General features: G+C 41.9%; 1 protein-coding gene across 2 annotated transcripts; it reads left to right on the top strand.

Annotated features, from left to right (window-relative positions):
- Window positions 1-8,648: 8,648 nt before the first annotated feature.
- LOC113046557 (growth hormone receptor-like) lies at window positions 8,649-22,648 on the top strand. 2 transcript variants are annotated; one of them, XM_026207372.1, is made up of 9 exons: window positions 8,649-8,948; window positions 10,630-10,706; window positions 17,576-17,693; window positions 17,830-17,999; window positions 18,455-18,633; window positions 18,734-18,887; window positions 18,973-19,060; window positions 19,432-19,501; window positions 19,686-22,648. In XM_026207372.1, the coding sequence occupies exons 2-9, from the start codon at window positions 10,637-10,639 to the stop codon at window positions 20,310-20,312; spliced, it is 1,476 nt and encodes a 491-aa protein (XP_026063157.1). In that variant the 5' UTR covers window positions 8,649-8,948; window positions 10,630-10,636; the 3' UTR covers window positions 20,313-22,648. The 2 variants fall into 2 exon arrangements, with proteins under 2 accessions (XP_026063157.1, XP_026063156.1); XM_026207371.1 differs by having other exon boundaries at window positions 19,429-19,501.
- Window positions 22,649-24,981: the final 2,333 nt, after the last annotated feature.

Genomic DNA, 24,981 nt, shown 5'->3' with positions numbered 1-24,981 from the left:
CTAGAAAGGTTATATGGATGTGTATAGTGGTACAACGATGTTATGTGAAAATGAGCACTTAATATTGACAAGTTACAATTCATAATACTAATAAAATTATCTTTACACCACATACTATGTGGCCCTTTTACCCTTTATTGTTTCCACCAAACATTTTACATACTCTTGAAGATTTCTTTAGGTCTTGTCAAAGACCCAATCTCTCTGGTCTCGGTCTTGACTCGGACTCGACCCTTTCTGAACTCGGTCTTGACTCGGACTCGACCCTTTCTGAACTCGGTCTTGACTCGGACTCGACCCTCTCTGGACTCGATCTGGACTCGGACTCGAATGAGCTGGTCTCGACTACAACACTGCGCCAGATTTACCTAGCCTTATCTCCAAATGACTACAGCCCCATCGACTCCCTCTGCCAATGTGTTGATGAAATTAATAGTTGGATGTGCCAGAACTATCTTCAGTCAAAACAAGGAAAGTTATTGCATTTGGAAACAAAGATGACGTTTTCAAGGTGAATGCATACCTTGACTCTAGGGGTCAAACAGCTAAAAATCAAGTCAGGAATCTTGGTGTGATTCTGGAGACAGACCTTAGTTTCAGTAGTCATGTCAAAGCAGTAACTAAATCAGCATACTATCATTTAAAAAACATTGCAAGAATAAGATGTTTTGTTTCCAGTCAAGACTTGGAGAAACTTGTTCATGCCTTTATCACCAGCAGGGTGGACTATTGTAATGGACTCCTCACTGGCCTTGCCAAAAAGACCATTAGACAGCTGCAGCTCATCCAGAACGCTGCTGCCAGGATTCTGACTAGAACCAGAAAATCTGAGCATATCACACCAGTCCTCAGGTCCTTACACTTGCTTCCAGTTACATTTAGGATTGATTTTAAAGTACTTTTACTCATATATAAGTCACTAAATGACCTAGGACCAAAATATATTTATTTATGATTGCACTGTATTTTCACAGTTTTTTTTTTATTTTCTTTATTTTATGTAAAATCATTTTCCAACTGTTTAAATTCATTTTAAATGAGTAAATTTTTTAATAATTTAAAAAGTTTTAAAATTGCTTTTTTTATTCTTGTTATTTTTTTTCATTATTATTTTAATTTCTTTTATGTAAAGCAGTTTAAATTACCATTGTGTACGAAATGTGCTATATAAATAAACTTGCCTTGCCTATATAAATCACTCAATGACCTAGGACTGAAATATATTGCAGACATGTTCACTAAATATAAACCTGAAAGAGCACTCAGATCATTAGGATCGAGTCAATTAGAAATGCCAAGGGTTCACACAAAACAAGGGCCATAATGTATATAATGAAAAAAATCTGAAGATTGTTATGAAAATGTAAAAATAAAAAAATAATGAGATGAGTAATAAGTGGCAGCTGTTGCTGATACAATTAATGGAGACGCCCACAACTAATCAGTGCAGACGCAGAACACACAGAATTCACCACAAAGTGTAAACAACCCGAGATCACGGTTTACCAACCATGACAGTACCCCCCCTCTAAGAACTCCTCCTGGAGTTCCCAGAAGGGCCTACCTGCTGATTGAATTCATCAATAAGGGAGTGATCCAATATGTCCCTAGCAGGTACCCAACTCCTCTCCTCCGGACCGTAACCTTCCCAGTCCACCAGATACTGGAATCCTCGTCCCCTCCGTCTCGAGTCCAGAATACGATTAACCGAATATGTTGGTTCCCCATCTACGAGACGCGGCGGCGGGGGAACCGGAGTAGGCGGATTAATACGTGCATAAAACACGGGTTTAATTTTGGACACATGAAAGGCAGGGTGTATCCTCTTGTACGCAGGAGGTAGTTTGAGGCGGACTGTCACCGGACTAATGATCTTGGTGATAGTAAACGGGCCGATACATTTGGGAGCTAGTTTATTAGAAACGGATCGCAATGGAATGTTACTGGTAGAAAGCCACACTTTTTGACCCACGACGTAGACGGGAGGCTTTGACCGGTGGCGATCGGCCTTGGCCTTAGTGCGCTCCCTCACCCGGAGCAGAGTCTCACGGGCTCTGGTCCAGGTGCGGTGGCACCTCTGGACAAACGCGTGAGAGGAGGGGACCGCGACTTCAGATTCCAGACTGGGAAACGCTGGTGGCTGGTACCCTACACTACACTGAAATGGAGAGAGGCCCGTAGCTGACACTGGCAATGAATTGTGGGCGTACTCCACCATAGAGAGTTGTTGACTCCAGGAAGAAGGATTCTTGGAGACCAAACATCTCAACGTCCTTTCTAAATCTTGGTTGGTTCGCTCAGATTGTCCGTTGCTCTGGGGATGATAACCCGACGACAAGCTAACTGACGCTCCTAATAACTTGCAAAACTCTTTCCAAAATTTGGATATGAACTGGGATCCCCTGTCTGAAACCACGTCTACCGGGAGGCCATGGAGCCGAAAGACGTGATCTAAAACAGTGACCGCTGTCTCCTTGGCTGTAGGTAATTTGGGCAAGGGAATGAAATGTGCCGCCTTCGAGAACCGGTCCACTACAGTCAAAACGACTGTCATGCCATTAGAGGGCGGGAGGACGGTAACAAAATCTAGAGCGATATGTGACCAGGGTCTCGAAGGGACAGACAGCGGTTGAAGGAGCCCATCAGGAGGTCGGTTAGATGACTTACCACTGGCACAAACTGAGCAAGCCAAAACAAAATCGCGGACGTCGTGAGCCATACGTGGCCACCAGAATCGTTGTCTAACCAACCCATTAGTTCTACTTATCCCTGGATGACAAGCCATGTTGGAACAATGACCCCACCGGACCACTTCAGACCTTAACTCCTCCGGCACAAATAAGCGGTTCGGTGGGCAACCGGATGGAGGCGTTACCCCTTCTAAGGCCGTCTTGACCTTCGCCTCGACCTCCCATACGAGTGCTGAGACAACTACTCTCTCAGGCAAAATACACTCGGGAGTAGCGGGACGGGTGGGGGTATCAAAAAGACGTGACATAGAATCGGGTTTAACATTCTTGGAACCCGGGCGGTACGATAGGGTAAATTCAAAACGGCCGAAAAAAAGTGCCCACCGAGCCTGCCTGGAATTGAGTCTTTTAGCAGTTCTGATGTACTCTAAATTCTTATGATCGGTCCAAACAATAAAGGGAACCCCTGAACCCTCTAACCAGTGGCGCCACTCCTCCAACGCTAATTTGACCGCCAACAACTCTCTATTGCCAATGTCATAATTACGTTCGGCAAGAGATAATCGATGAGAGAAAAACGCGCCAAGGGTGGACCTTATCGTCTGAAGCAGCACGTTGGGACAACACTGCTCCTACCCCCACCTCTGATGCGTCAACATCCACTACGAACTGCCGTGTGGGATCAGGGGCGACAAGGATGGGAGCTGAAACAAAGCGGTTCTTGAGGTTAGAGAACGCAGCCTCAGCTGCGTCAGACCACCTGAACGGAATACTGGGGGAGGTCAAGGCTGTCAGAGGTGAGGCTAGTTGGCTGTAATTCCGAATAAAACGCCGATAGAAATTGGCGAACCCCAGATACCGCTGTAGGGCCTTACGGGAATCTGGAGATGGCCAATCTATCACAGCCTTTACCTTGTCAGGGTCCATTCGTATTCCCTCAGACGAGACGATAAACCCTAGAAAGGGGACCAACTGTGCATGGAATACGCACTTCTCCGCCTGGACAAAAAGCCCATTCTCTAATAACCTCTGGAGCACTCGTCTGACGTGTTGAACATGTTCCTGGAGAGATGAAGAAAAAATCAGTATGTCATCCAGGTAAACATATATAAACTGATCTACCATATCTCTCAACACGTCATTCACGAGTGCTTGAAAAACCCCGGGCGAGTTGGAGAGCCCGAACGGCATCACCAAATATTCAAAGTGCCCTCTAGGGGTATTAAAGGCAGTTTTCCATTCATCCCCCTTCCTGATGCGGACCAAATGATAAGCGTTACGTAAATCCATTTTTGTGAATACAGATGCTCCCTGCAACCTCTCGAAAGCTGAAGACATGAGTGGTAACGGATAAGTATTCTTAATAGTAATGTTGTTCAGCTCTCGGTAATCAATGCAAGGTCGCAGAGAACCATCCTTCTTACCCACAAAAAAGAACCCCGCCCCCGCTGGAGATGAGGAAGGACGGATGAACCCAGAGTCTAGGGAATCAGAAATATATTTTTCCATGGCCTCCCTCTCAGGAATAGAAAGAGAGTATAACTTGCCTTTAGGCGGAGATTTACCTGACACTAAGTGTATGGCACAGTCGTAGGGACGATGCGGAGGAAGAGAAGCAGCCCTGGACTTACTGAACACTTCCTTCAGGTCCAGATACTCAACGGGCACGTTTGTCAAAGCCATGGTCTCCTTCTGTAAGACAGAAACAGGAACAGCAGGACAAGCAGAAACCAGACAAGACTCATAACATCTTTCACTCCACAATGTGACAGTGTTAGAACCCCATTCCACTCGTGGTGGGGTGGGGTGGGGTGGGGTGACCTAATACAATGGGAGCAACAGGAGAGTCCATTAGAAAAAAGGATATGGTTTCTTGATGGTTGCCAGATGTGATGAGTGTGATGTGTTCAGTATGGTGGGTGACGTGAGGCAGTTCCTGGCCGTTGAGAGCGGTGACATGGATGGGGAGAGACACAGGAAGGACAGGAATGTTCCAGTGATGTGCCAGTGAAGAATCCATGAAGTTACCTTCGGCTCCGGAATCCAGAAGGGCGTGACACTCGTGATGTTGATTTCTCCACCGCAGTTTCACCGGAAGGAGGGTCGATGATGTAGGTGAGGACTTCTCAGCGGAGATCCCACCCGATAGTAGCCTCAGGTTTACTACCGGGCTGGGTCCTTTAACCGGGCATGAGTAGGTGTTATGGTCAGAGTCTCCACAGTATAAACATAGTCCTTGGAACCTCCGCCGTTCCCTCTCCCTCCGGGACAGCCGAACTCGACCCACCTGCATGGGCTCGTGATCGTCGACAGAGCCGACCGTGTTCTCTCGACTCAAGCGCCCCCTACCAGGAGAGAATGGAGGTCTGGAAGGACTGTGTTGGCGGCCCAGGCGATTAAACCTGGCCTCCACGCGCAACGCCAGGTCGATGAGTTCGTTGAGGGTAGGGGGCAGCTCGAGGAGGTAGATCTCCTGCTGCACACGGTCGGATAACCCATGCAGGAATCTATCCCACTGCGCCGCCTCATTCCACTGGCACGCGGCCGCCAGGGTACGGAACTCGATGGAATATTCTGTGACCGATGAATGTCCTTGACGGAGTTCCGAGAGGCGATGGGCGGCCTCCCTGCCGGTCGCGGCCCGGTCGAAAACTCTCTTCATCTCGTCAGAAAGGAGGTGGAACGAGGCACAGCACGGATGTTGATTCTCCCACACCGCCATTCCCCATAAGGCAGCCTTGCCCGATAAGAGTGTGAGCATGAACGCTACCTTGGATTCTTCTGTGGCGAAAGTGCGGGGCTGCAGGGCAAAATGCATAGAGCACTTGTTAAGGGATGTACTGCAATAAGTTGGCTCACCAGCGTAACTCTCCGGTGCCGGAAGTTGCGGCTCATGCCGGAAGTGATCCTGGGGAATCCCCGGGGGAACGGTCGGCGCAGGCGGGGCGATGGGCGCAGTTGGAGACGTGAGCTGATGGATCGGCTGGGTGAGCTTGGACACCTGTGCCACCAGCGCTTGGACAGCGCGTGAAAGACAGTCCGGAAACAATTACGAGTTTAACAGGATTTAATGAGAAGAAGATAAATAGTACAACGACACATAAAGACGATGAGACGATAACACGCCAGGGAGACGATGGAAGGTGAGAAATCCAGCCAGAAGTGGAGTGTAGGTGAGGAGTCCGGGTCTTGACGGCGTGAGGCAGCAGGAGAGAGTGGCACAGGAACTGCGGGGAACAGAGCCGAAGGTAAGTGTCCGTGGCTGAGTGATCGTGCGGAGAGTGGATGAGGTTCTAGGGAAAAACACAGACATCCAAACGCAAACTAACACTAAAGCCAGACGGGGGTAACACAACGACATGAAACAACGATCTCACAAACACAAGACGTGAGACAAGCCATTATATAGGAGATGAGTAATGAGTGGCAGCTGTTGCTGATACAATTAACGGAGACGCCCACAACTAATCAGTGCAGACACAGAACACACAGAATTCACCACAAAGTGTAAACAACCCGAGATCACGGTTTACCCAATGTGACAAGTGCGCAGCCTGTTCACATTTAGTGGAATAAATTAGCTCCGCTAGAACAGATGTTGCAGGAACAGCCAGGCACCACTGGACAAGTAAACCTTCTCTGTCCCTGAAACTAATGGGAAGCAAATCTTTCACCACCATTTCAGTGAACAGCTTTGTCGTCTTCTCGGTTCTACCTGTGTTTCATTTAGGTCTTACGGCAAGTGATTTAATGCTCGTCTGAGTTGCAGCTCTGTTATTGTCAAATATTTTATGTACACATTTTAGATGATAGCGGATTATATTTGTTGTAGATGTGTGTGACAGCTTGGTGCTGCACAGTTTACCCTGAACTGTATTTTCATCGTTCTTCTCAAAGGGAAACCAGCCATCACTTACGTGACTTTGAGGCCATGATTATCTGTCTTCTAACGTCTTTTGAGGCATCAAGTGGGAAGCTAACCAATCAGAGATCAGGGCGCCGCCCAACGTGCTGCCATAACCAATAAAAAAAAAAAATAATAATTTCGATCATCGTTTATGTGATCGATCATTGCTGTCGCGGTCGAGTACTCGAGTACTCGATCACTGTTGCACATCCCTAGTCTTTAGCTGATTTAAGATGGCCTTCAGCTGGTTTTAGATGGTCCTTAGCTGGTCATGAGCTGGTCTTTAGCTGGTTTAAGCTGGTCTTTAGCTAATTTGAGCTGGTCTTTAGCGGGTTATGAGCTGGTCTTTAGTTGGTTTAAGCTGGTCTTTAGCGGGTCATGAGCTGGTTTAAGCTGGTCTTTAGCTGGTTTAAGCTGGTCTTTAGCGGGTCCGAGCACACACTGGTGGGCAGAGTTAGTGTAAATAGCCTCTGCCATCAAGGTGGGTTTTTTTAGCTTTTTTAGCGGGTCATGAGCTGGTCTTTAGCGGGTCATGAGCTGGTCTTTAGCTGGTTTAAGCTGGTCTTTAGTTGGTTTAAGCTGGTCTTTAGCGGGTCATGAGCTGGTCTTTAGCGGGTCATGAGCTGGTCTTTAGCTGGTTTAAGCTGGTCTTTAGCTGGTTTAAACTGGTCTTTAGCTGGTTTGACCTGGTCTTTAGCTGGTTTGAGCGGGTCTTTAGCGGGTCATGAGCTGGTCTTTAGCTGGTTTAATCTGGTCTTTAGCTGGTTTAAGCTGGTCTTCAGCTGGTTTAAGCTGGTCTTCAGCTGGTTTAAGCAGGTCTTTAGTTGGTTTGAGCTGGTCTTTAGCGGGTCATAAGCTGGTCTTTAGCTGGTTTAAGCTGGTCTTTAGCTGGTTTGAGCTGGTCTTTAGCAGGTCATGAGTTGGTCTTTAGCTGGTTTAAGCTGGTCTTTAGCTAATCATGAGTTGGTCTTTACCGGGTCATGAGCTGGTCTTTAGCTGGTTTAAGCTGGTCTTTAGCTGGTTTAAACTGGTCTTTAGCTGGTTTAAGCTGGTCTTTAGCTGGTTTAAGCTGGTCTTTAGCTGGTTTAAGCTGGTCTTTAGCGGGTCATGAGCTGGTCTTTAGTTGGTTTAAGCTGGTCTTTAGCGGGTCATGAGCTGGTCTTTAGCTGGTTTAAGCTGGTCTTTAGCGGGTCATGAGCTGGTTTAAGCTGGTCTTTAGCTGGTCTTTAGTTGGTTTAAGCAGGTCTTTAGCGGGTCATGAGCTGGTCTTTAGCTGGTTTAAGCTGGTCTTTAGCTGGTCTTTAGTTGGTTTAAGCTGGTCTTTAGCGGGTCATGAGCTGGTCTTTAGCGGGTCATGAGCTGGTCTTTAGCAGGTCATGAGCTGGTCTTTAGCAGGTCATGAGCTGGTCTTTAGCTGGTCTTTAGTTGGTTTAAGCTGGTCTTTAGCGGATCATGAGCTGGTCTTTAGCAGGTCATGAGCTGGTCTTTAGCTGGTTTAAGCTGGTCTTTAGCTGATTTAAGCTGGTCTTTAGCGGGTCATGAGCTGGTCTTTAGCAGGTCATGAGCTGGTCTTTAGCTGATCCGAGCACACACTGGTGGGCAGAGTTAGTGTAAATAGCCTCTGCCATCAAGGTGGGTTTTTTGGGCTTAGTTTAAATAGACAATATTAAATGTATTAATGCTATTATTAGTGGCCAAGCTCCTAAGGTACATATGCACCTATTGTAGTCATTGGTGTAAACATTGCACTCCTGTTTATTTAATCATTCATGTTGATTAATAATAAACACACAAGTGAACACTGGGCTGATTTCACATAAAAATGGCTCTGTTCTGTGAGATTTTTCAGATAAATCGTGCTGCGTTTGCAGTGATGCTTGCTATTTTTCTCTCTATTCAGCTTCTGTCAGGACAAACATTCCTGCATAAATAAGCTTTAATTGTATGAACATCATCATGCGACTAAAACAAACCCAATACATACAGATGTGTGGTGAGTTTGTGTAGTATGCAGTAATTGATTTGTGCTTCCTGCACTGTGTCGTGTGGGAGTGAATCTGGTCTGACAGGTTTTAGTCTTGTTCCCAGGGACTTGCTGAGTTTCTAGATCTCTCCGCTGTTTGTTTGTTAGTTGTTGTCATATGATCTGCTGTATCAGGATTACTCCTTTATCTCCTCTGTAAGCTCATCTTCATGAACACAAGAGCAGGTGTGTAGTGAGTGTGGAGAGAGAAGTGTCGGGTTCATCAAGGTAGAGGCGTTCAGCTGTTAAAGTGGCGAGAGGTATGAGAACTGAACATGGACTCTGTCTGAAGCGCTTTCTATCGGACTCAATCCTGCTGATCTAACAGGTCCGTTCAGCTTCTTTTCTGCATTTCCCCTGCTCTGGCTTGCTTTCTAATCTAGTGTTTTAATAAACCTGGCAAATATAGCTGGCTCTGAGACAGATAGCTTGTGCTCTTTTATTGTAAATGTGCTGAAGTATGTTAAAATGAACATGTCTGTCACTGTCATGGATCTCGTTTGGACATAAAACACCTCATCTGTCTTTGAGATGACAGATCTTTCATATCATGTGTTAACATGGCTGATGGATGTCATCCAGTTGGAGGTTTATTGTGTCATATATAACACATATAAGAGAATAAGATAAGACCTGAATCATAGAGACACAACAGATATTGACTAAGACTGCTCTTTATGTAAAACAGTAATTATTGGAATATTCTACAAAGCTTTTTTAGATTGCTATTGAACACATTTTACTGGACTGCACAGTTTTATTAACTGAAGTCTGTTTTAGAATTGATTCTTGTGTTTGTGTTAAAGGTATTCATCATGTATTTAGGAAGTTATTCAGACAGATCACAGCAATGAAAATGTGATGTAAAAAGTGTGTAACTATCTTAACTATCAGGCTTCAATGTAATTATACAACATATATATTGTAAATGAATTAATTAGGTGTGTGTGTGTGTGTGTGTGTGTGTGTGTGTGTGTGTGAGATTCCCGCTGTTGAGACTCCTTCATACCATCAGTGTTTTATCACTGGACGTGTTCTCACATGTTAAAACTAGTCAATCTCAGGTCACTTAACTACCAGAAAACAAAGTATTATCATGTTAGACTTCACCCCATGAACACAATCAAGCCAAGAGAGAAATAAAAGACAACCGCCCCTTTAAAATAAATGTTGTTTGTAATGAACAGCACTATAATAATTATTGTTCTGTTATGAATGTCACTGAGAGTGCAGTATTGGGCTGAGTTCACTGAACAGAGTTCTTAGAGGAAACAGATCCTGACTAGCATTAGCAATCCCATCATGCCTCACAACAACACGTATCACGCCAGAGCCGCATTCACAACAGCATTAAAGATGCTTTTGTAACTCATGCATGTCATCACTCTGCTTTTGTGTAACACAGTTGTTGATGCTTCAAGGAAACGGTGTGGAAGTTAAAGTCACTGTGAATCATTTCCTGGGTCTCTCCAGTCGACATGATCTGATGTGATTGAGAGAGGCTTTAATGTTCAACATGTTTGTTTTTCATCATCATTATGTAATAACTCGCTTCACCTCTAATGTCAACTGTGTGTTATTTGTGTTTTGAGTTAAATAATAGTCAAATATCGGTTCAGTGATTTCAGGCTGTTGTAGGTTTTCTGAGATCAAACCAGCCGTTGAAGTAAGGAATAACAGACTCTGAGTTATTACAAAAATGAAAGTGGTGATGCAGCTGGGGTGTTGACAGGCTTGCCCTGCATTTCTGTGGAGGTTTTGCCCTCCAGGTCTTGGAGACAGTCACGTGACTGAAAGCTGTGAATTCGAGTCCTCGTGGTATAATGAGGGTTCCAGTATTTCCAGTTCCCATCAGCCTTTGTCAACAGATCTCAGTGTTTTTAAAGATGTGTGCCTCTGAAGTTCTGCATGATGTGGGATTTATTGTTACACCTGTGTGTGTGTGCGCACACTGTGTATTTACTGTCAGCTCATGCAGTCAAGTGTAGCAGTGCTGTTTTGTGTTGCAGACGCGTGATGCTGTGCTTTCTGCTCCTGACGCTTCACTGGATGACCGTCACTGAAGCGCTGCAGTCGTCCAAGGAAGGTGAGTGAAGACCTCGTCACGGATCACAGAACAAACCAAACGAAAGGGAGGTGTGTGCTAGAGGAGGAGGAGGAGTCATTGGTGATTGGGGTGTGGTTTGCAGAACTCTTCACACTGGATGAGAAGCATTACAACACAGTAAAATTGGACCAAATCCTTACTGATGCGCTACTAAAAGTCTGATAGATTGTACATTTTACACTCTAGTCTACATTTGAATATTAGAAACAGAGCTGATAGCATTGACTAGATGACTTTGAATAATTGATTTTAGAATAAATTAGACATCAGATTATTTTGTTTGGTTGTATGATCTCTACTTATAGGTTCTGACAAAATAATTATTATTTTAAAAGAATTAATTATGGAAAAGAGTCACTTGAAATAAGAGAATGAAGATTGTTTCATCCAGTGTTTTTTAAACAAAGACATCACTGGCCTTATGTACCATACACATCTCTTTATTTGAAACATAACATTTGTTCTAAAGGCCAGTTACTCTTTATCACAACATCAGAGTCAATATCCGGACTTTTATTCCAGTACTTTCAATATTAATTGCAATATAATGTTTGCAAAACAGAAATGTAGCCTACTGTTTGTGGAGCTGTTAAATATTCAGATGGGATTGTGATTTCAAAGGTTTACATATCAAAGTTATCGTCATTTAAGAATAAGATCATGATCTTTTAACTGAATCGCGAATACATATGAGCTTATATGAGGCTTCTGCGATCCATGGCACACATCCTAAGAGTGAGAGAAACATCAAGACCTGCTTTATGTCCGAATCTCTTTTATTATTAGTTCCGTTTGATATAAAAACAGACGAGTAAGAAAAGTGCATCTTATGTGGGGACACAAGGGAAAAATCTGGTCACCCTTTCTTTTAAGGTCTACTTCACGCTATTAACAAACCATTAACTACGACCTTTTCCTCAATAAACTCCTAATTTGCTGTTTATTAGAAACTCCTGATTTCACTTTCAACATCTCATTTACATACCACCAACAAAATATATCAAGTGCAATGCAAATTAGTGTAGTCAAAAATAAAGAATTAAAGAAGCCAGAGTACGTTAAAAAGAACTGGAGGCCTGAAGGTTTGCTAGAAGTGTTGATAAAGCTGGTATTGCATTAGTAAATCCTGACTGTACGATTTTAACACCAAAAGACAGTTTGCGCTAGCACAAACTGTTAGTGAAACTGGCCTTTAAGACTTTTTAAATATATAGACTAACTAGTTTTATGTAACGGAATTATTTAATTGAATTACAAAATTAATGTAACTGTAATCTGCTACAGGCACTGAGAAAAAATTTGTAATTACAGTTACTTGTGAAATGTTAATGATTATAGGATTACATCTGAATATTTTGATTGATTCCTTTCATAAATTAGATTGATTGCTTCTAAACATTTTCAATAATTTAGGACACAGAATAGCACACTTGATAACGGTTTTATTCCATATTTGGGTTTATGTATATGCTTTATTTTTTGAATATTAACTGTTTTTGCAAGGCATTGTTAGATACCAGTGTTTCCCGTCATAGCTATCTAAAGAATTAATTTCTAAAACAGTATCATAGCTATTAAACTATATCTTTTCATTTTAAATCTGTATTAAATCTCATTTTGTGGTGGCTGTGCTTTAAATGAATTATTTTAATCTTAATTCAAGAGATGAAGTATTTTGACCATAATCAGTGTTGAGTACTAGTGTAAAGTTAACCTTGCCTGCTTTAAATGTTTCAGGGTAATTCACAGTTATTATTTTTTTATTCACAATTATTTAGAAATTTTAATTTAGAAAAGTAAATCAAAAGCAATCTAATTAAATCATTTATATAAATGCACAATTTACTATATTGTATATCGGTTACATTTCCAAAGTAACCTTCCCCACACTGTTCAAAACGATCTGTTTGTGCCTCTGTGTGAAAGAAAGGGCTAGTAGTGCGAAAAATAAGTTCCTCTCATATTTCATGAGGCCTGATCCGCTCTGGTTTTCAGCTTTCCCCAGGTTTATCTTTCATGTGTGACGTCAACATATGATGACAGGCTGATGTAAGTAAATAAAGCGCTTAGTAAACACTAAACCATTAGATCAGAGTCCTTAACTCACCCGCTAAAGCGTGTCTATAGCACATTGAGAGAGAGAGAGAGTGTGTGTGTGTAGAGATGTAAATAAGTAAATACAGGGTTTGTGCAGATTTTAGGAAGGAAAAGTTAAGGCATTTTAATTTGAAGACTTTTTGAAGACCAAGTAATGGGCGTTTGAGGAATAAATTGAATATACTACAAGATAAAATGGCTCTAAATGTAAATGTATCAGGCATACTCTCATTATTAACTATTACTAGCATATTTTCTGTTTTTTAGTTCTTGTAAAGCTCATATTAATGCCTCATTCTGCATGTCCATATTCTAGATCCCTTAAACCTACCCCATATCTAAACATAACTACTATATTACTAACTATTAATATCCAGCTTGTCATTGCATCATGTATTAAAGGTGCCATATGCAAAAATTGAGGTAAAAATATCCATAACATGACCTACATGCATCAAAAAAATGAGAAGAAATAAGGGCGATGATGTCATTAAAAAAATGTCAAGTTATAGTGCTGCAGAGATATCAACCTTAATTTGGGGAAGTCGTGGCCTAATGGTTAGAGCGTCGGACTCCCAATCGAAGGGTTGTGGGTTCTAGTCTCGGGCCGGACGGAATTGTGGGTGGGGGGAGTGCATGAACAGTTCTCTCTCCACCTTCAATACCACGACTTAGGTGCCCTTGAGCAAGGCATCGAACCCCCAACTGCTCCCCGGGCGCCGCAGCATAAATGGCTGCCCACTGCTCCGGGTGTGTGCTCACAGTGTGTGTGTGTGTTCACTGCTCTGTGTGTGTGCATTTCGGATGGGTTAAATGCAGAGCACAAATTCTGAGTATGGGTCACCATACTTGGCTGAATGTCACTTCACTTAATTAGCATTAGCATTACTAGCCCCGGCCCGACAGGTGTCGTAATACCAGTTTCGGCCATGGGAGGCGGTATGCGGGCAACATAACCACCAGCCAACCTGCAATACACGAATAACTCGCACGGCTTGTGGGCGTGTACTTGAACCTGATGTCAATCGTGTGGAAAGTACAGCCCACTACTTCATTTCAGTTCAGGGAAGAGAGAGAAATGATGTCTCAAGCCCTTGGCAAGAGACCACCACCCGCTACAGGGAAACAACCGCGCTCGGAATCACAAATCAAATCCGATAAGAAAAGGAGCCGAACCAGAGTAAACATCGGCACTGCTTTTAATCGCTGGAGACAACTGATGGACCATAAAGAAATGAGGCTCGAGTCCGAACTTGCAACATTTCTTTTGGATTGGTAAGTAAGATGCTGTTAGTATTTCACTAGAAGTTTGTTTTATATGTTTGTGTATTTGTTTTCGGGAAGTTATAACATAGAAATGTATCGAAGGCTGTTCGATAAACGTGCTAATGTTAGCGATGGCTAACCGTAGCTGCGTTTGATAATTAGCTAGCTATAACTTAACGTTATTTTATTAAACCCATTTTATTATATTATAACTAACCTGCTACAGGAGTGAGGTGAGCCGCCTGGCCAAGTGGTGCTGTTACAACAATCTGTCTCTGAACGTGGAGAACGTGGAAGCTGAACTCCCTCGTGAACCTCCCCTCTTCTTCCCCAGGCACCACTGAACTATGAACCCCCCCCCCCCACACACACACACACACACACACCCACACTAATTATTATATGATGGCATGCACTAGTCACTTGTGCAGGATTGGTCTGCTCACTACCTCATTCGGCATTCATGCCCCGGGGTCTGAGAGTAACGCAATTTCGATTCTCTGTATGTATGTACTGTACATGTGGAAATTGACAATAAAGCAGACTTGAACTTGAACTGCTCTGTCTAGTCTGTTGGTCTCCGTGTCCTCTTTGCTTCGTGGTTTTTCTGTGCGTGAAAAAATTGATGTGTGGCGTGAAAGCGTGTGAAAAGAGTCAATTGTGTGTGTCTCTCGGTGAATGCTTGAGAGTTGGCACATTAGTTCTCAAGAAGAATAAAGGACAGGTTGATTATTGCTGTTTAGCGTTTGTATTAATCTATGATGTGTCCCTGTTTGCCTACAGGGACATAAAAAAAATAAATTAAAAGTGATACGTGGACCAAGGTGTCTGAGATTGTTCATTTTAAGTAAAGGATCCTAATATTTCGTCCACAACAATATTTAATGAGGTTAACTTATAACTCCTTGTGGTTAGTCTGCACGAGATCAACAAGCTTGTTTGCTTTGCGGCCGCTTTAAATACAAAATAAGAGCGGCAAGAGCGATTTTTGACTCTCTAGATGCCGGCAGTGTGAACGCACAGTTAGGCTTCGGCTATGGCTGTAATGTTGTTGTGAAAGTAGGGGCGGAGCATAGAGACTATGCCGTTTCTCGTTTGTTACTCTAGAGTAGACCAATTCACTTTATTGAGGCATACTGCCCCCATCTGGTATGGAATGTGGAGTATTTGATTTTTTTGCCAAACATTACAGATGGCACCTTTAAATGTTTTTATATTTACTTTTCAATATGAAAACTGACCATGAGTATACCTGAGATCTCAAATCGCCGGTATGAGTTTCTCAGATGATTTTTAGCTGCTCATTTCTGTGTTTATTCCTCTGCCACAGCGCTCTCTCTGTGTCTGTGTTTGTAGGAGTGTGTAGCTGCTAGCATGAGCCCACATGTCATAATCACACACTGAAGACACTAATGGAGCGTTTTGTGTTTAATGTTTTGCTGTCAGCAACTTGTGAGTCAGTATGATCTGATTAGCACATTCAGTTCAACAGTCAATTTATCTTTGGCAGTATGGTTCCTTAAGGGGGTTCCTGCTCCCAAATTAATTGAACATACAAGAGCTTAAACAATAATCTCCCATAACCATTAGCTTGGAAATACATGACAATTAAGACACTTAATAATGTTTTTAATGCAAACTGTGGTAATTGTGTAGATGTGGCAGTGGGACGTCTATCATGTAGCCTGGTTATGAAGATGAGTGTCTCTCAGCAGTCAGGTCCATGCCAACCCAGACTGGGAAGCCTTAGTGATCTGAAACAAGACGACAATCAGAAGGGAGGGTTGCGAGACGTTGAGCATTCTTACCGAGCAGTGGTTCCACGTGTATATATATATATATATATATATATATATATATATATATTTGTCTAATAGGAGAATGGTAGTAGTTGGAGGGATTTGACAGTTGACTGCATCAGCTGGGCGCAGCCTATGCCTCCGTGGCCTGACTGAACTAACGCTGCCCTCGATTCATATAAAAAAATGTCCTGGCTCTTTCAAGCTTTATAATGGTAGGGAATGGCTGTTGATATTCAGTAGTCCAATAGAAATCTAATAAAGTGTATCCATCCATTATAAAAAGTAATGTGCCAGAAGATCATCCGCTCGACCCGTTTCTTACACAAGTGCATTGCTTCACTTCACAAGGCATCCATTACACTTTTTATGATGGACTTCTGCACTTTTATGGGATTCAAAATTTCAAAGACCATACACTGCCATTATAAAGCTTGGAACAGCCAGGACTTTATTTTAACTCTGATTGTATTTGTCTGAAAGAAGAAAGTCATATACATCTAGGATGGCTTAAAGGGTCATTACACCCAAAAATCTAAATTATGTCATTAACTCACCTTCATGTCGTTTCAAACCCGTGAGACCTCCGTTCATCTTCAGAACACAGTTTAAGATATTTTAGATTTAGTCCGAGAGCTCTCAGTCCCTCCATTGAAGCTGTGTGTACGGTCTACTGTCCATGTCCAGAAATTAATCAAATCATTCGTTCACGAACCGGATATCACAAACTGCTGTGTTTTGAACTCTCTCTCACACAGACACGGAAGAGAAGACAATGCTGAATAAAGTGGTAGTTTTTGCCCTTTTTGGACCAAAATGTATTTTCGATGCTCTGATGTCACATGGACTACTTTGATGATGTTTTTCTTACCTTTCTGGACATGGACAGTAGACCGTACACACAGCTTCAATGGAGGGACTGAGAGCTCTCGGACTAAATCTAAAATATCTTAAACTGTGTTCCGAAGATGAACGGCGGTCTCACGGGTTTGGAACGACATAAGGATGAGTTATTAATGACATAATTTTGATTTTTGGGTGAACTATCCCTTTAGGTTTAACTGTTGTTTAAGAGTATGTAAACATGTTAACTGGCTGTAGGTACATATCATTTTGGCATTGTTTATGTGACAAATTAATTGATATCCTTTCAAAGCTGTAGTCATTCAGGGGATGCATTTTGTGCCAAAAGCAAAATTCTTCATAACGTTTTATTATCTTCATGCTTGATATTGCGGTAGGAAATTACCACATCAACTCAAAGAGCTGGAAATATCATAGACAACATCTACATCAACACTTGAGATGTTTCGGCACCATTCTGGGGAGCGATTCCCAAAAGCATCGTTAGCCAACTATGGTCACAAGTACCGTTGTTACCAACATGGTTCAACGATTCTGTGTTTCCCAAAACCATTGCTCAAATGAACATTAACAGTGTCACAAACTTACATAGTAAGAACTACAGCTCTGGACCTAAGGTTAGAAGCACAGTTTCTTATTAATAAGGGCATATGGGCTTAAATAAATGATGCTCTTGGGCACAATAAGCAAACTAAGTGTAGTACAGCCTATACATTCTGTGTTTATTCTGACTCCACTGTAGTTGCTTCATGTAATTTGTCACTGCTATGCTGTAATAGATGTCTTCTCTGAGATCTTCAGTCTTTGTTTGCTTCATTGCAGATGGCAAAAGGCCGTATATTTACCGCTGCCGCTCGCCCAACATGGAGATCTTCACCTGCTGGTGGCATCCGATCGCTAATCAGGACAACGTCACCTACACGCTCCTGTACACCATGGGGTGAGATTTCACAGCGTGCCTTTAATACATCTGTGTAACTTTCAATCGCTCTGATTTATCATCATTTTCACCAGATTAGTGTGTGTTATGTAGCGTGTAGCTGTTGATAGTGAACAGACGTCATGTCTCCTCACAGTGAGCGTGCTCCTCAGGAGTGTCCTGATTACGTGAGCGGCGGCGTCAACAGCTGCTTCTTTGATGCCAAACACACTCAGGTCTGGGAGATGTACTGCATGAACGTGACGGCACACACACACACGGGGACCATCACCTCTAGGAAACACTGCCTGGACGTGGTCGAGATAGGTGATGCTTTACACTAAATATTACGCATGCTATAAAACATTAGGATATGATGAAGCTGGCATCAGCTCTTGAAAAAGCTTCTCTAGCTTCATCCACTGAGCTCGGCTCAGACCTGCAGACTGTTCGCACTCAGCTTGATTTTTCTTGTTCAACACTTCACTCATACAGTTTAATATACAGTTATATACATTGATTAGTCTGTAAAATAAAGTTTTTTTTTTATTGGCATTGATGTGAAGGACACATCATAGCATATAACAAGCACTATGAGAGTTTTCTTCAAACTACTGCTCTCTGTTCATACTGTCCAAATACTGACCCTACATTAGGCCTCTACACGGTTGTAAATGTTCAGGCTTTCACAGTGTGTCTTCGTGAACTCTTCTGTTCTAGGTTTCTCCTGAGGTTTGCTCATCATCATGTTTGTTAATGAGTCTCGTGTTCTTTGTTCCCAGTGGAGACCGACCCTCCCTTTAACCTGACATATATCATGCTGAACGAGAGCATCGGTGAAGTCGGCCGCAGTGTTTTAGTGTCCTGGCTGCATCCGATTGAGTCTCTGGTTCATGAGCAACTGATGATGCTGGTCTACGAGCTGCGCTACAGAAACCTCGCTCAGCCAGACAACTGGAGGGTACAGACACACAGAGTCTGCTTATCATGTCTCCATTTTCATGATAACTGTAGAAGAGACAGGAATGGAGACGAACTATTTGTCTTCTATTGGTCTGTAGGTAATGGAGCGTTTGCGCGAGCCTCATGTGGAGTTTTTGGATCTGCCGGTGGGAAGGTATGAGTTCAGTGTGCGCTGCCGCACCACCAGCAACAAACACTGGAGTGTATGGAGTGAGTCCATCATCGTCACCATCAACGGCAGAGCTCTGTCCGGTACTCACAAACACTTACACATATATCAACCCATCTATCATGACTGATAGCTGCCGCTCTAAGTGTGTCTCTGTCTGTCTCTCAGATCAAATGTTGGCCTTGATCCTTGTGACCAGCATCGCCATCATGATCTTCCTCTTCATTAGTTTGGGGAACATCCGACGAGGCATGTGGTCAGTGACATCATGAAGCTCATAGCTCTGGTCTCACAGATGGATCTGTAGATCTGCATCATTAGCTCACATGAGAACATGGACCTAGAGGCTTGTTTAGACGTAAAGATCTGGCACAGAGAGTCACAAATCTGCAGAAAAGTGATCAATAAACATAATAAAGGATTGTAAGAAAATGTAAACATGCAATAAGAGTTCTGTCAGGAGTAAAAAATACAAATATTTGAAATACTCTACTGTGATTTGCTATGAATACAGAGTCAATGTGTGGTTTATAAAATTAAGTCTGTGGAAGGTCCTCATTTAGCTAAGTTCTGTGTTTTGTTTCACTGTCTCATGGATGTGTTTCACTGCTTGTGTTCTTCCAGCAGGATTAAATCATTCTTCCTGCCAGCGATTCCCAAACCGCGCATCCCAGGGCTTGAACCCGCTCTGCTGAAGGTCAGAGAGTCCCGTCACACATCACACACACCAGCTCAGAGTTACACTCTTTGAGTTATTAGTAGTCTTCAGATCAGAACATAGCTTAGCGACTGCATAGCAATGTCACGACAACTAGCACAACAATGTTGAACGATTTATTCAGAATTTAATTTGAAGTTCCTGCTCTTTCTTGTCCCAACAGAAGGGCAAGATTGATGAGATCGATCAGCATTTCTCCAGTTTTCACTGCTACAAGTCGCCACAGTACTGCACGGAAACGTGGTACCAGGTAAACGTGGACACGAGTCCAGCTGTGACACCCAGTGTCCAGTCTGACGGTATACAGGACGAAGTGCTGATCAAGACAATCACACCGATTGTGCCGATCGGGCCAATCACGCAGTACGTCACCTGCCCTGATGGACAACAGTCTGTTCAGACCAACAGCACTCCTGCACCTTACTGCCACGGCTCCACCCCCTACTGTGAGGAAGACACGCCCCCTCCAGACCTTGGCCCTGCCCACCTGGAGCTCACGTCTGTCCCAGGCATGGACTACAGCATGATTCTAAGCCCCGCCCCAACGGTGTCGCCCACTCAAGACTTCTACATGTGTGTGAATGGCATGACGCCCGCCGGCGCTCTACATCTGGTGCCCTACCTGCAGCTCAACGAGGGAGCGGACTACGAAGCAGACAAGAACAGCCAGCTGGCAGCGCTGCTGGAGAAGCAGATGGAGGCGCTGTTGAGCACGATCGAGTCGAACCCAAGCGAAGCTGTCATGCCTTCACAACTTAATTCACCAGACAGTAGCTGCAGAAGCATCTAATAACACACATGCAGCATATTAGGAGCAGTGCAGCAGGTGTTTAAGTGCTAAGTCTAGTTTCGCAGCACTGCTCCTGCTTGATTAAAGTGACAACGCAATAATATGGACTAAATGAACATGATTTTAATCTAATTCATTGAGTTTAGTTTGGAAAAATGTGTAGATTTGATAGAAATTATAGAAAATCAAGTAATTTATTTACCTACCAGTCAGATGAATTTTTCTTCCTTTCTTTCCTTTCTTGAAGATTTCACAGGCAGTTAATGACGTGTGAGAGAGATTATCGTGTACAGAAGATCAGATCACAGATTTCATGGACAGAGCAGAATGTCAGGTCAGACTAGAAATAACTGAAATGAGTAAAACACGTTTCTTTAATGGACAGATTAAAGAACAGAGAGAGAAAGGGTCACTGCTTGAGATCTCAGCAGGAATCCAGTCACTTCTTATCCATGACCAGAACTCAGTAGTTTGCTTAGTAGTTCATTCTTTTTGAATACGACAAACTCTGGAGATTCTTTTTAAAGCATAAGACACAAACCCCAATATGTTTTAGTAAGCTGAACTACTATAATCTTTCACAACATTAAAAGTTGTTTGTTTTTACCTCGTCAAATGTTTCAGTGGCAGTTTAATTTTTTTATGTTTCTTGCTAGAATGTAAAATCAGATGAATCAGGGTTTTAATAATGTTAGATACAGTCATGATACATTACTCTGTTTTGTACCGCATTCACAAAGAGTGCTGTTTAAAACACTACGAAGATTAGAAAAACATTTCATGGTCAAAAAATGGCTGCTTTATTTTTATGTGTTTGTTCTTGGCTATGTAGAAGTGTCTTATAACAGTGTCCCAGAGAGAAAAAGATAATGGTACTGTAAAGTGAAACTGTGTGTTTGTTTGTGTGTGTGTGTGTGTGTGTGTGTGTGTGTGCACAGTCTTGTTTGTGTGCCTTAGAGAGACTGAAGCACTGTTATTTATTCATCACTGTTTCTCAGACTCATTTTAGTGTCAGTTCATGTTTTCCTCTTGTTTTCCTGAGGGATTATTTGTCTTTGGGGTGTATTGTCATTGATACGGAGGCATGGGGATCCATCTGCAAAGCTTTATTCAAAGACATGGTCAACACAGGCAAGGGTCGGACAATGGAAAACAGGTACACTGAGGGCAAGACCAAAGAGTAGTCCGGTAAACAGACATGGGTCGATACAAAGGGCAAAGCAAACAGATAATCCTCAGACAATAGTCCAGGCGAGGTATAAACTATGTCTGAGAAGGCAATATAAAGGGTGATCCGGGGCAGGTAGCAGACAGACAAAAGGAGGAGACAGGCTAAGATAACAAAGCTAGGCTAAACAGGCTAGATAAAGGTGAGGCAAAGAACAAGACTAGGAACTAGGCGAAACTCAGAATGACTATAACATTGCTATCACTGACACACGCAAACAATACTCATCCCTGAACTGTGGTTAGAGCCTGGTATTAAAGGTGTGTGATTGGCTGCAGGTGAGGGTGTAATCAGTGCAATGGAACATGGGAAATGTAGTCCAGGATGATGTGAAGCAGTCTGTGTAGCGTGAGCGTCAATATAATAGGAAGGTGAGCTCTGGTGGCGAGCAGATGGAAGACCACATCACTTGTGCAGGTTAAAACGTTCATGTTCTACCTGCAGATCAGTTATAGAAACACATCACAGAGGTTCTGATATATTTAAAAAGAGGTTTATAGAGTAGTAAAGGTGTCAGCTTTCAAAGAAATGCAGTATGTATTCTAACTACAACATGTTTTTGTGCATTAGGTTATTCTTGTGTGCTTTCTGTAAGTCTTTGTTTCTCATGTAAATGTTGCCATCTGTGGGATAACCATATTCCATTGTGGTCAAATAAAGTGAAACTAAAAATGTGGAGGTTTTGTGGTTCACAAACACACGCACGCACAGTTTTTGATGTTTTGTTTAGGATGAATGAATGTGGCCCGGTGTGTGCGTGCGTGCAAATACATTTTCAGCCCATTAGTGAAACATTTGACTGATCCTCACTAGTTAAAAAGGCTCATAAATCATCCAAAAAATGTTGCTGATGCGAATCCAGTTTTCTGCACAGGTTTGTAGGATGGGTAGGTTTAGGTGTTGGTTAGCTTACAGAAAATATCATTAACCTGGTAGAACATCAGTGGACGTCTATGCATGTCACAATGATTGATTTGGTTTATGTGGACACAAACCTGTATGATCACATGGGTATGTCAGGCGTGACAATGTGAAGGTGGTTTATGAGGACATTTCCTGTGTCCCTCTATTTTAAATGGCTTGAACACGTACCAAATGTAGTTATTTTTTAAACTATCTAAAAATGCATACGTTTTGTGTAAGGGGTAGGGTTAGTGTAGGCGGATAGAACAGTATAAGAACTATTATGCCTATGAAAAGTGCCTTTAATTTGTTTGAACTCACGTACTGCTCAAACAGGATGTGTGTGCTTTCAGCAAATCGTCAGGCTTCGGCTCCGGTTAGACTGGAATAAGGTCACCTTGTGGGTTATGCAGGCATTTGAGGGATTGCTGCACTTTATGGTCAAAAAGGGAAATATCCTTTATGCTTGAGTATAATGAAACATAAAAAGCAAATAAATAATAAAAAATAAATCAATAGGAAAAAGACTGTTAGGGTGTGGTGGAAATAACTAATGAGACAATAAGTGCTCCACTGCTGCCATCTACTGATTACAGTCATTTCCAGTCTTTTTTTGAGGACATCACATAAAAAAATAAGTCCTTTTATTATTCAATTATTAAATTTTTCCTTTCATGATGTGTGTAATGTAACCATATATAAATGTAAACAATCTGCAAAGTTGTAAAGCCGAAAGTGTACAATAAAGTCATCTCCTAAAAGAAAGAAAAACAAGTTGTCAGGAATTCAAATCCCTCTTTATGCAAATGTGTTATTCATTTGCATACCTTCTGCACTATGTCAGGAATTACTGACCCAGGCATGGACTACAGCATTCTTTTTTATAATGTGTGGCAAGAATCTTGGGGGATTCCTCATTAAGAAAGGTGTCTGATGCAAAAAAGTTGGTGGCTTCTAGTGTTGCCTAGCATACATGGCACAGCACAAGATTTAATTAATCAGGGTTTCTGCATGGTTTAATCAGTCAAATTTAAGACTTTATAAGACCTTTTTATGACTATTAGGATTTGAATTTATGACCTACACGAATTACGATAAATAACTTCAGTCATTAAAATTCCTTTCAAAAGCCTTTTTTTAATTATTGACTTTCATTGAAAGTAACAAGTTTTATTATTTAAAGAGTTATTCTATTATTTCTTAAGATTAAGAAACTGAAGCCTTGGCCTTCTTTTTCTTGAGTATCAAGAACACAGGGACACTTAACAATTGTAACATTGTAAATTAACAATTATTTTATGGCATTACTTTCCAAAATAACAAGTGTTATTGGTGTTTGGTCACAGTATTAAAGACCCACAGGACGTAGCTGGGGTCAGCAGGGACCCGGTGAAGGCTGTACCAGTGGGCCCTGTTCAAAATTGTATGTTCGTTTATTTTTATTTATTTTTGCTATTTACAAAATGTTTACGCTTTTTTCAAGTTTGTAGGTGTCCAGGTACAGAAACCGAATAATTAAATGTAAAATACAACTAGATAGTCTTCAATATTAAAATGAAATATACAAACAAACCTACATTTATTCAGACACCTTCAACATTTCTCACATTATTACAGTTTTATTTGCTATTGCTTCTAAAATGGTTATAAAATATGACAAGAATTTAGAGATAAACTCTGTCAGAACAAATTCGTCTTGATAATGTCATAACTTTGATAGAAATGTACGTTATGGATTACAATCAACCAAAACTACAGACAACTGTTAGTATGACAATATTTACACAACTATCAATACTTTGTTGAACAATTACCAAGCAATGCTTCATTTTGTTCAGACTGTGGTGTGAAAAGGTTGCATTAGCAATAAAAAAAACAACAACAACACATAAGCAATGCATGGTGCTTTATAAGGTGCTGAATAATTTTTGTTCCCAATTTTTATATATATATATATATATATATATATATATATATATATATATATATATATATATATATATATATATATATATATATAAAAAATTGGGAACAAAGTTTATATATATATATATATATATATATATATATATATATATATATATATATATATATATATATGGATAGATAGATAAAACATTTATATCTATCTATTTTGCTAATAGTACACAGTATGAAGATTCTTTGGGTATAATATGTCACAGTTTGCTTATACTCACTGTATTAGTGTCCTGTACCTACAAAGCCCGTTTCACACTGCACGTCGGACCCGCAATATTCCCGTAACATTGCCTGGTCGCCTTCTGTGTGAAAGCAACCACGTCCCGGAATTGATTACCGAATTGAACCCGGGTCGGGGACCTAGTAACATTGCGGTAATCGATCCGGAACAAGCGCTGTGTGAACAAAAGCCAGATCTAATTCCGTGTCGAAGACTCTTTTATCAGCTGTTTTGAAGGAAGATCAACATTCGCGATGAAAACATATGTGCAAACTGTAATGAAGCAGAGATCAGTTTAGTTCCTCACTTTCCGCGCTGACACCGAGATCGTTTGCTTG

The sequence above is a fragment of the Carassius auratus genome, chromosome 28, assembly GCF_003368295.1.
Source record: "Carassius auratus strain Wakin chromosome 28, ASM336829v1, whole genome shotgun sequence".
In the NCBI taxonomy this organism is placed as follows: domain Eukaryota; kingdom Metazoa; phylum Chordata; class Actinopteri; order Cypriniformes; family Cyprinidae; genus Carassius; species Carassius auratus.
The sequence above is the reverse complement of the archived record's forward strand: the minus strand, read 5'-3'. Positions and strand labels throughout refer to the sequence as shown.